Source organism: Grammomys surdaster, unplaced genomic scaffold (assembly GCF_004785775.1).
Source record: "Grammomys surdaster isolate TR1022 unplaced genomic scaffold, NIH_TR_1.0 126051, whole genome shotgun sequence".
Lineage (NCBI taxonomy): Eukaryota > Metazoa > Chordata > Mammalia > Rodentia > Muridae > Grammomys > Grammomys surdaster.
Window position 1 is genome coordinate 5,437,196 of NW_021620862.1, and position 12,514 is coordinate 5,449,709.

At 41.9% G+C, this 12,514-nt stretch overlaps 1 protein-coding gene across 1 annotated transcript in view; it reads right to left on the reverse strand.

The window, feature by feature from the left end:
- Ahctf1 (AT-hook containing transcription factor 1) overlaps positions 1 to 11,292 on the reverse strand; it is a 56,942-nt gene extending 45,650 nt beyond the window's left edge. The window contains exons 1-4 of the mRNA XM_028755305.1: positions 11,202 to 11,292; positions 7,156 to 7,283; positions 2,266 to 2,522; positions 455 to 635 (exon numbers count right to left, since the gene is read on the reverse strand). Of these exons, the coding sequence (XP_028611138.1) occupies positions 455 to 635; positions 2,266 to 2,522; positions 7,156 to 7,276 (559 nt within the window). The 5' untranslated portion in view covers positions 7,277 to 7,283; positions 11,202 to 11,292. The remainder of the gene's footprint in view (positions 1 to 454; positions 636 to 2,265; positions 2,523 to 7,155; positions 7,284 to 11,201) is intronic.
- Between the last annotated feature and the right edge of the window lie 1,222 nt (positions 11,293 to 12,514).

Sequence of the window (12,514 nt, forward strand, 5' to 3'; positions counted from 1 at the left end):
AATAAATAGGTCTTCTTGGTACATATTTGGAAACAAATCATTAGACTTCTACCATTTCTTTCTTTTCATCTTTCTTGAGAAAGCGTCTCATTCTCTAGGCAGAGCGGGCCTGGAGCTTTACAGACTCCGTCCATGTTACCCTGAACTCATAATCCTGCTGCTTCAGCCATCCATGTCCCTACATTTTTGAAGGTCTTCTTTAGTAATATCAACACGCCAATAAAATAAAGTGACTTAACCAAGAAGACTAGAATGCCCAGGTACGCATAAAAAAAATCTATATGAAAAAACTGGCCATTTAAAAAACAATCCAGAGCTCTGAGTTTAAAGCCAGCAAGTTCCAGAACAGCTGAGGCCACATAAAAGAAACACTATCTGGAAAAGCCAAAAATTCTATTACACCACAGCACTGAAAGACTCAGTCTTTGTTTCCCAGTAACGAACAGATGAATACCTGATGCCTCTATTTCATTTTGACTGCATGACAAGTCATCCAAACACAGGTCAATAAGAAGGATCTGTCCCACATCAGTCACCACAGCAGCCACGCCAAAAAGCCATCGCAGACTGGGATGCAAATGCTGGGTACTTGCACTGGCTCCTCCATGGTTAATTATAGGCTCAATAGCTGTCACCTAGGATCCAAAATGTGATTAGAAGCTAAATCGACTGTACAAAAGATAGGATTTGATATTAGGGCAGGTGAGTAACTTGAACAGTCTTAAATATTACACAGAACCATAATCTGCATGACACTTATGAATCTAAGCGAAACTCTCAAATATACTACAAAAGTATGCTATTATTCAACATAATAAAACATGAAAATTAACCAATGTTTATTGACAGCCTAGTCTATGCTAGTCATTTGCTAGCTGGCTCATTTTGTTTATATAATCTTTTTACTGATTTATATGCAACTATCTGTTTAAAGATGAAGTAGACTGAAGCTTGAAACACAAACTTAAAAATCATAAAATTATTAAGCATGTAACTCAAACCAATACTGTTTTAGTTTAGCTCATCAGCAGCCACTTCAGAAGTCTCCAATCTAAGAAGAGTAAGCTAATCATTTCAGAAAATGTTAGTTTACCCTTTTGCGGTGGTTTGAGTAAGAATGGCCTCCATACATTTGAATGTTTAGTCACAAGGCAGTAGAACTGTTTGAACAGACTCCATGGATTAGGAGCTGTGTCCCTGTTGCAGTAGGTGGGCCTTGAGGCTTCAAAAGCACATGATAGGCTCAGGTTCTCTCCCTGGTCTCTATCTCTCTGCCTGGGAATCAGGAGATAGCTCTCAGCTACTTGCCCACCATGCCTGCCCACTGCCATGCTCCTGGCCATGATTATAATGGATTAAGCTTCTGAGACTGTAAGCAACCCCCAATTAAATGTCTTCTAAGAGTTGCCTTGGTCATATTGTCTCTTCATAGCAATAGAACAGTGACTAAGACACTTTCCAAATTACATAACAACAAAAAAGGCAATGCACACGCACACTCCCCGGATTAGATGTAGTTGTATTTTTATCAAAGCAGGTAGAACCAGGGCTAGAGAAATGGCCCAGCTGCTCTTCCAGAGGTGTAGGGTTCAATTCCCAGTACCCGTATGATGGCTAACAACCATCTTTAACTTCAGTTCCAGCAGATACAATGCCCTCTTCTAGCCTCTGTGGGTATTGCTTACACATAGCATACAGATATACGCAGGCAAAACAAACATTAAATTTCAATATATTTTAAGAGATGGGTACCAACTCTCTTTATAATTTTTTTTTTTTTTAAAGGGTCTTACTGTGTAGCTCTGACTTACCTGGAACTTAATATATACATAGAAGACGAGGCTTGGCTTCAACACAAGAGACTCATCTGTCTCTGTCTCCTGAGTGCTAGGAGTAAATGAATGTACCACCATGCCTGGTCATCTTAAACTTGAAGGGGTCAGTAAAATGGTTTAGACAGTAAAACTACTTACTTGCTATCCAATGATGCAAGTCTGAAAACTTAAATTTGATGCCTAGAACCCAAATAAAGGTAAAGGAAAGGTCTGAGTCCTACAAGTTGCCCTCTGATCACCACATAAGCACATGATACGTGTGTGTGTGTGTACACACACACCCTAAAAATTTTTGAACTTTATATTGAAGATGAAAATTATATCAAAATACATTGTTAACGTACAATTCAATGAGTTTTTAAGGTAAGCACATCTTGTGAGCTTTCAGCTTGAAAAGCAAAACTATTAAGGTATCTTAAATAGCACATACCCTTCCAGGAAGAACAACTGCTTTGACCACTCTTGATATACCAAGGTCATAAAGACAAAGAACACTCCCATCTGCTTCTTCCAATCCTATTAACAATCCAGTTCTCTTATGCCAAGAGAATTCTTTCACTGCAAGGACCACAGGAGGCTGCTGCTCATTTACTCCACTGAATCTATACGCAGACAGCCGCTCTCCTGTTAGGGAGTTTACAACTTCAAGTTGTGGACCACAAGCTAAGCATGCTAGTCCATTTTTCCCTATGGAGGAAAAAAAACAAAGAAACAAAAACACTGCTTATTGTACTATCATCACAACATAACAAATCTAGTAGTTAGCTCTTTCATATATAAACAGTTACTTTATTACACAAACTATTGTAAATCCCTCCTGAACTGAGGGATTTAAACAAAGCATTTATAGAGCACAGTGTAACTCAAATTGAATAAAATAAAAAATAAAAACCAACTACAGCAGTAAAACCATGCAGTACAGAGGGCACATTGGTTCCCAAATTCATAAATGCACTCCTCACTGCAGCTCAGAAGGACATAAACTAAAGCACTTTAACTTGTCTAAAATCACAGTTAAAGCTAACACAAGCATATACAAGCAGATTCCAAGACCAGGTATCATGGGACACCCTAGATACCCCAACACTTCCGTGGCAGCAAGAGCTACAAACCATGAACTGACAAGGTGCTAGAGGTCACAAACTTAGAAGATGTTTAACAACAGAAAGTATCAGGATTTATTCTTTGTGTCCTAATCCTGTTCAAATTGTATTCTGTCTTTAAAGTCACTGGATAGTCCAAAGCAGGTACATACAATCTAATTTGTTTAATGTTATCTAGCTACTAAGCAAAACAAATCAAATAGGAAAACAAAAAGGACAAGAGAGCAGAGTAGATATAGTGAAATGATACACTACTCGGTCTCTGTGGAAAGAATGGATCAACTAGTTTCATCTTATAGACAGAATATCATTTGCTTATTGATGGGTAGATATGAAGAATAAAAAGAAAATTAAGCACAGACCCTAAACTAGAAATGATGGTACATACTTGTAACTCAAGCAGTGAAGAGACAAAAGGAGAAGGGAATTATATAGTAAGATTTTGTCTCAAGAAAGAACAAAACTCAAACCAAACAGATCCTACATTTTCTTATGAGCAACTAGATGAATCAAAGTAACTGTACTACTACCATGGAGACCACCATTACTATGTAACAATTTTCTTCTAATGAAAACCCTACACCCAGAAGAGGGAAGATTCATGATGACCTAAAAGTAAACAAAGTATACACAGTTGGGAAAACTTAAACTTGCAAGAGTCATGGGGTCCCCCTCCTGCTGGGAGGAAATGCTACCAGAACTGACAAGAGTCTCTATGGCAAACTGTACTGAAACCTCCAGGGAAGCAACCTTCATGAGCTTGGAATGGCTTTTCAATAATGTAGCAGCCTTTGCATCACCCCTTTTCCTGTAGTGTTCCTCACTCATATTCCTGCAAGGAATTCCAATAAACTCACTGGTTTGTCAAGCTGGACTCTGATGTAATTATTACTTTGGTCTGTTGTGGGTTCTGTATCTAAGCAGTAAGTTCTGTTTCCCCAGGAAAAGCCTCAAACAAAAGTCATTCATCCAGACAGACGTCTAAGTACAATAGCTTATAGTTGAAGGATACTATATACGGTTTATGAAAATAGTGAGACATGGCACAACCCAGAATGCCTAGCAAAGTAAGCACCACTACTACTATTAATTCAAGACAATAGCACTATAAAAAGGTAGATGAAAGATATATCCGTAGCTAGGTGTGGTGACATACGCCTTTAGTCCCAGTACTTAGAAGAGGCATTCAAACCTCAGAGTTCAAGGCCAGCTTGGTCTATGTGGTGAGTTCCAGGACAGACAGAGCTATTGTAAGACCTAGTCTCAAAAAATAACAAAAAGAAAAATGAAAAAGATGATGTAACACTATACAAAAGCTATATATGAAGGTCTTATTCAGTGAGATTCCTTTTTTACTTCCTTAAGTAGAAAAAGATCCAGTGCTGTTCCATTAGGATCACAGCCAGCCAGGACCAATAGTGGACCTGTGTTCTGTGGGGCTCACAAGAACAATCTTAGCACGCTGCAGCCCCAAGGCCTTCACTTACACAGTCTCTTCTCTAGCAGCACACAAACGTAACAAGAAGCACAGAGGAGCCATTGCAGTGATGTATTCCTATCCATTTGAAAAAGTGGTCAAGATGACGAGAAACCAATCATCCAAAGTTGATTGGGAAATGGAGGGGGACCTAAAGTCCCCCTAGAGGAAGAAAGCATGCTAGATATTCTAGACGTATGCTACAAACAAACAAACAAACAAACAAAATCCCAAAACAAAAACCAAAAAAGCAAACGCCTAAGGCCAGGATTTGTTGAAAAAGGAAAAACCAAGACTGGAGAGATGGCTCAGTGGTTATGAGTGTTCACTGTTCCCACCTATCATTTATAACTCTTGTTCTAGGATATCTGATGCCCTTTTCTGACCTCTGAGGGCACTGTACCCATGTGGTACACATGCAAACATGCAGGCAAAACACATACATGCATAAATCTTTATAAAAAATTAAAATGAAAAACCAATCTGTGCAAATACATTTTGAGAACTTAAAACATCTTACAAATTTATAAACCAGATAAGATTTCATTTTACATTATGACTACTTGCTGTGTGTAATTAGGCATCCCATAGTAAATATGACTCCAATTTTTTTTGACATCATAGAAAATGGCTTTTTAAAAACAGAATTTTCAACCAGGTAGTAGTGGCACAAGCCTTTAATCCCAGTGCTTGGAAGGCAGAGGCAGGTGGATCTCTGAGTTCGAGGCCAGCCTGGTCTACAGAATGAGTTCCAGAGCAGCCAGAGCTAAACAGAGAAACCCTGTCTTGAATGAATGATTGATTGATTGATTGATTGATTGATTGATTGATTTCCAGGCTGACCGGGCAGTGGTGATGCACACCTTTAATCCAAGCACTTAGGAGGCAGAGGCAGGTGGATCCAGGCCAGCCTGGTCTACAGAGCAAGCTCCAAGACAGCCAAGATTACACAGAGAAATCCTGTCTCCAAAAACAAAAAACACACCAAACATACAAAACCCCCAAAACAACAATAACAACAACAACCACCACAACCAAAAAATTTTTTTTCAGGCTGGTAAGACAGCTCAGTGTGCAAAGACCTGATGATTTGAATTCAATCCTGTGGATCCATATTTCAGAGGATAGAACCACTCTGACAAGCTGCCCTCTCACCTCACAGAATATGATTCTCACCCCCCCCAAAAAAAACAAATAAATACATGTAAATAACTCTTCTCAGTGGAAGTTTTGGAGACTCGTGGTAAATGACCAACTATCTTCTAATATGAATCTAGTATTACTTTGTACATTTAAAATATATGTATATCTGTTACACTTTGATATATCATCTCTTCATTAGTAGGTTGCAGGTATATCCCTTTTGGTTTTGGGTGATTAGCTGTTTTTTTGTTTCCTTTGCCATTTTTTCTTCTCTCACAAAGAGAACAAAATGTGCCTATGATAGGAATCCAACATGCCCTTACGCCTCAAAGGCCAGCTACAAGTAGACTCCTGGTATTTACTATGTCCTAACAATGCTGAACTAAAAGCTTCCTTTGGTTTCTACTAGCTGGCCCAAGGAAGCATACTGTCCTGTTTCATCACTTCTACCCTATGTAATATTAACATGCCAGCTTAGTTTACATAATCTTACTTTATATTCAACTAGAATTAATTTCTAATAACCATTCTAACTTCTTTCAGGAAAATGTTCTTTAGAACTATTAACTTCTTCCCAGGTAAGAAAATGAGGGTTCCTCTGTGTATAGGTATGGACATATGCATGTACCAATGAGTGTACAATTCAAAGGAAGGTCCTGGGTGTACTGCTTCGTTCCCTTGAAACCAGGTCTGCCACTGACCCTGGAACTAGGATGGCAGACAAGCAAGCCCCAGTGACCTTTTCTGTTCCCACCACACAGTGCTGAGGTTATAGGTGTATAGGTAGAGGTGGAACTGCAATTGTTCATGTGAGACCATAGTTAGTTAACTCTGGGTATCTTTTATGGCTCCCCTCCACCTTACTGTTGTGACTGTCTTTCCCCAATTTGACTACACTGGCAAGGGAGTAAGGCCTTTCAAACCTACAATTCCCAGCAATTCTGGGGTTAGATACAACCACTATGCCCTGCTTTTACATACCTGCTGCAGATTTGGAACTGAGGTTCTCGTGCTTATAGTAAATACTTTACTGAGTTATCTTATCTCCACACCCCTTATGAGTTTTTAATAAGAAAAACAATTAGAATCCATTGTCCCATAAATTTACCGATGTGTTCCAGAGCATAGTTTTACACTCATAGTTATAGGTACCGTAAAAGTATATTCTGCCTAGGTTGGGTTTTTTTTTTTTTTTTTTAGAAACATACATATAAAACAAACTAATAGAAACTTATATAATGCATATACATATATTACAAACCAAATTGGTAATTAAAAAAATATATTTATTTTACTTAAGTATGGGTGTGTTTATCTCTATGAGGATATGAGATTGTCTTCAGAGGCCAGAAGAGGGCATTAGATTTCTTGAAGCTGAGATTATAGGTTTGTGAATGGCTGACCATCCCGGCTCCAGTCTTCATGAGTAAGAAGCAAGTGCTCTGAACTACTAAGCTCTCCCTGCATCTAAGCATGGGTATGCATATCAATGTATAGTGCAATTAAGCTAAACCCAGGACTGATTAGGGCCAGGCAGCAAATGTCTTATCACTGAGCTCTCATCCCAAATTAGTGAATCTTCAGCAATGTAACTTACCTGCAGCAAACTTCCCACGAAGCACAGACTCTAGTGTTATCTCATCTTCTCCGAGGGCTTCAACAGTCACTTCTGGGAACCGCAGGAGATCACTAGTCACTTGAGCTGTCAAGTCTTGCATACTTTCACTGTAAATATTTTTTAAAAATAAAATAATTATGATTATTTGTTTTATTGTACAGAAAACTTCACTATCTCTAGTCAAGATGAATATGAGGGAAAGCAAGCCACATACAAAAGTAAATAAAGTAAAACAAATATACACATATGGGTCCAATGTAGTCTCGCTTATAAAAATGTGGTTTTCTGCCAGGCAGTGGTGGCGCACGCCTTTGATCCCAGCACTTGGGAGGCAGAGGCAGGCAGATTTCTGAGTTCGAGGCCAGCCTGGTCTAAAGAGTGAGTTCCAGGACAACCAGGGCTACACAGAGAAACCCTGTCTTGGAAAAAAAGAAAAAAACAAAAATAAAAAAAAAAATTGGTTTTCTAGGAAAACATTTCTTTCAAGCAGCCTTAGAAAGTATTCACAAAGCCTCCTGAGGATATCCTTCATTCCCACATTCTGTGAAAACTGCTTCCATGTTATTCACCTAACTGCCCAGCCTTCATTCAGAGAGAGCAACAGCAGACAGACAGGTCAAACCAGGGAATGTCCACATTAAGAGTTACCTCTTTTCTACACTTCATTCTTTTTCCTTTTTGTGCTGGGAAACACACCCAGTACTAAACTAATATCTTCAACCTTATAGAGTTGTTTTTATCAGTAACAAAGAAAAAAACTCCATAATGTCCAGATTCTCCAAAAACCACAAAATTGAATCTGATACCTATCTTTTATCAGACAGAAAAAAATCTAAATTATGTTTAATTTCCAACATACAACAAAGTCTCTTCATAACTTCTGTTGTAAATAACCAAAAAAGAGGACTGGAGAGATAGCTCAGAGGTTAAGAACACTCATTTCTTTTGGGGAAGACACAGGTTTGGTTCTCAGTACCCACATGGTGGCTCACAACCACCAACATAACTCCAGTTCCAGGGAATCCAATGCCTTGTGGCCTCCACAGGCACTAGGCATGCAGGATGTCATGTGGTTCATTTTCATACATGCAGACAAAACACCCATACACATAAAATAAGACCAAAAATTCTGGTTAAATGTAAAAGCATCATTCTGAAAGATTGAGATAAAAAGCAGAGAAGACAGGGGCGGGAGAAGGGGGAGAAGATAGACAAGACAGTAAGAATTCTGCGAGACAAGCTGGCTTTGGTCTTAAATATTAACTACTTGTGACCCCATCTGGTTGTTTAATGTACTGAGTTCCAAAGAGGCAGACTCCTCAGGCTAGACATGGAGAAAAAGTGGCATCTGGGAGACAAAATGAGGAAGACAGCCAGTAAGTCCCATGCCGGTCTGGTCTACATGGTAAGTTCTAGGTCAACAAAGGAAATACAGCAGACCCTAGCTAAAAATAAAGCTCAGCCCTAAAAAAGCTAAATGCAAGCCTACACTGTCAGAATTAAATTAAAGGTCGTCTAGTCTGCTGCTTCAGTAACAGCCTCAGTGTCCACTTGAGGAGGGTAAAATACACTGGAAGAATTCAGTCAAGATTCATGATTTACAAACTCGGGAAAAGACTAGTCAGGCTGGAGTGAAATCCAACCTGAATTGGCCAAGAATTTGCAATTAGAAAAAAGGAAGACAGAGGTTTTCTATGTAGAACTGACCTCAAATTCTCAGACATCTCCCTGCCTCTGCCTTTTGAGTGCTAGGATTAAATAAAGGTGTGTACCATTATATACTGCCACAATTTTTTCAAGTATCACTATTTCATTATGAAGAGCAAAATTGGTAAGGCTAAGAAACTTAAAACAAAATATCATAAACCAGTTTTTGAAGTGAAATACACAAATTCCCAAAGTAACTAAATTGTACTGACTAAAAACAAAATTCTAAATCTAGCCATTAAATAAATATCTGGTCTAAAATCAAGTGGGCAGAGTCTCATTTTTAATCCAAATGATCACCCACTGCTTTACTTTTTGTTGAGCTTTGGTTTTCAGACAGGATTTCTGAACTCCTGGTCTTGAATTCCTGCTTTCTGCCACCATTTGCCACCTACGACGATTATAGGCATGCACCACCGTTCCTGGTGCTTTTAAAACACTGCTGAGAAAGACAGACCCCAAGGGCAAGGAAGATCTATATTCTGACCTAGATTACATTCCATTCATAATCTCAGTATCAGACACAGGAATGTATGCTAGAGATACATATACTGTGGAAAAACAAACTGAGATAAAAAAAAAAAAAAAAAAAAAAAGATGAGGGCTGTGGTGCACAGCCACCAGCAGGCAGAGGCAGGTAGATCTAGGCAAGCCTGTTCTACAGAGTGAATTCCAGGACAGCCTTGGTTGTCTTGAAAAACAATGTGGTAGACCGGGGCAGGATGTGAAATGTGAGAATTTTAAAAAGTTAAACTGACATGCCTCAAAACATCAAACACCTTTTCAAGAATATGAGCCCAGGACCTGTCTTATTCTAGTCTGTGTGGCTGAAAGAGAAAATCTGTGAGATAGGGCTGGGTAGAATAGACATGCTACAGAGACCTTTAAGCTAAGTTCTTCACTCCTGGATTTATAAAATTAGGCTCTAAAAAGGCTTTATTTTATTTGTTAAGTGGACATCTGTGCTCCGACTTTAAACGTTTACAAAATAATCAGGTTGTCTTACAAACTGGTAACATTTTACTACTAAGTTACTAGTGGTTCCTGCCTGTAATCCCATCTATTCCCGGGGCTGAGGCAAGGACAGAAAAATTCAAGGACTGCTAGGGCTACAAAGTGGTAACAGTCTTCCAAGAAACAGTAAAGACAGTAGCTCAGAAGTAGTTTCCGAGTCTAACACGTGTAAGGTCACAGACTCAATCCCCAGAACCACGAAAACTACAAACTAAATCACAGAATATAGTCTTCCCATAGCACTAGACATCACTATCTGAGATAAGTACACTCACCCCAACAACTTCTATCTTCCGGGAGGCTGACAGTTAAAGACAGTTCTTAAAAGCCCACGGATTCTTTAGTATATCAAGAACCAAATTCTATTTTCTTCTAAAGAACCCACGCTCTTTAAAAAATGTCTCCAAATGTCTGTTTAAAAAAAAAAAAGAAGGAAAGAAAAGCACCAAAACCCAGCGACTTGGTTAGAGCTCGGTGGTGGAGCTCGAGGTGGTAGCTTCGATCACTGGCATCAAAAATAAAAATAACAACGCTCATTTTCCTATTCACAACACACCTCTAGAATGGCTGCCGTTTGCTTTAGGAACCGAAAATCAAACGATCCTATGCTGGGGACACAACTCAGTGGCGGAGCGCTTGCCTGGCACGTGTGAAGATCTGAATGCGATCCTTCACCGTACCAAAACGAAAGGTTCCATAAAGTCAACAAAAACCACCTGTCTCAAACGGACCACGCGTACCTATCAATTCAAAAAGCAGATATAACCGACTCTCCAAAAGGCAACCAAAGGCAAAAGTAATCGGCCTACAGCTCGCAGATGAGCCCTTGACACGGTTGTCTTATAGAAGTCCTATACCAGATCCATTCAGTCTTGCCGCCCGCATCCCAAGTCAAACTTTTTCTCCGCCCAGGACTCACTGGAGCCAAGCACAGGATCATGTGGAGCACACGCCAACGCAGGAGAGACTCAGAGCGCCCGCGGCTGTCCGCGGGGAACGCCCCACAAAGGTCTCCATCGCCCCGCTACACCGTGACGGTTCCGGGTCTCGAGTCAGGCTCGTTCCGGGTGCCAGAGATCCAGGGCGCAGGAGACCAGCCGGGAGACTCGACTCTGCGGCCATGTGCCGGTGCCGGCGCCGGCCGCCAAGGTTATGTAACTAACGCCCGAGCGCTGGAACGAGCCGCACCGGTCGCGGCTCGCGGACGCCGCTTCCCCGCGAGGCGGTGCGCCCGGCCTAGGCCCCGGCCTCGCCGTGCCGGCCGCCCCGCCCTGGGCGCGCGGGCCTGCGGTTCCCCACCCTACCTGAGCCCGCGGGCCAAGCCGCCGAGGGCCGCGACGTTGCTGCTTCCGTGCGGTCCGTCACAGCATCTCCCGGGAGACACGACCCGGCGCGCGCCCCCGCCCGCGGAAGCCACTTCTCGCTCAGCCTGTCGCCGGCCCCTCAGGCCCCGGCAGCGCCTTCGCCCAATCCCGGCTTCGAACTTGTCCCGCCGCCCGCGCCGCGTCCTCCCCGCTGGAGACTCGACTTACTGGGCTGGCACCGCTCGGGCCGCGCTCTGCGCAGTACCCCGGGCGCACTGCCCGAACCCCACACACAGAGCCTCTCGGCCGAGGGAAGGATCGCGGCCAGGGCGGGGAGCCGAGCGCAGATCGCGCTGTGGGGCTCGGACTTCTCGCGAGGGTTCCGGCCTCGGACGCCGACTCCGCGGGAATTTTCAAACTTTCCCTACTAGGCCTTCCCGAAAGGGAGAAAAGGGAGACTACGCAGAGAAGAGAGATTCTTTTACGTACAACAGGGTCTCTCTGCCTCCTGGGAGTAAATAAACGAAAGACTACAAATCCCACAGGGCTTTGCGCGTTGGGCGTGGCGTGGGGAGTGACCGGCTTCGCCTAGCTAAAGCCATGCCTAATCTGGTGGCGGTTCCTGCTGGCAGCCAAGTGATAATCTTTACTGCTACCCTTGCCTCCGTATTTTCCATTCTGTGCTCCAACTCTTCATGCAAAAAAACATACCCCAGAAATCTTTTTTTTTTCCCAAAAGGCAGCGTGCTCAAGTCGCCTAGCCTAATATTTTGTCATGTATCTGAGACTGGGTATGTATTCTGCTAGCAAAGCACGTGCTTGACATGCACGAAGCTGTAGGTTCCATTATGCCAAACCTATGTTTTCTTTGTGATTTGTTAGTATTGAAAGATGAGGAGTTAGACAGACAGACAGATAGGGAGATGGACCATGGTGAATTTCCAAGATGGCCAGCTTCTTCCTTAACCTCCTGACTTAAGACAAAAACCTGGCAGCTCTTATCTTCTGTCAGCAGGCCACCTGCTGATGGACTGGTTTAATAAGTTCAAAGCCTGATCAGAACATATTACACAACTGTAGTAGACCAATCAACCAACCATCCTTTCTGTCTTCAAATTGACCAACCCTAAAGTAGGTCAGGAAGACTCTAGAGAGGTTTTACAACCCCCAGGCCTCAAGAAGAGACTGGATTTTACAGCTTCCCAAATCCCCTCTCTGCAGACAGTCTTTTTATCTGTGTGTACTGCATGCATGTTTCCTTGCCCCCAGTAAACGCCTTTCTTAACTGCTAATTCTGCTACAGCCTGTTGCAC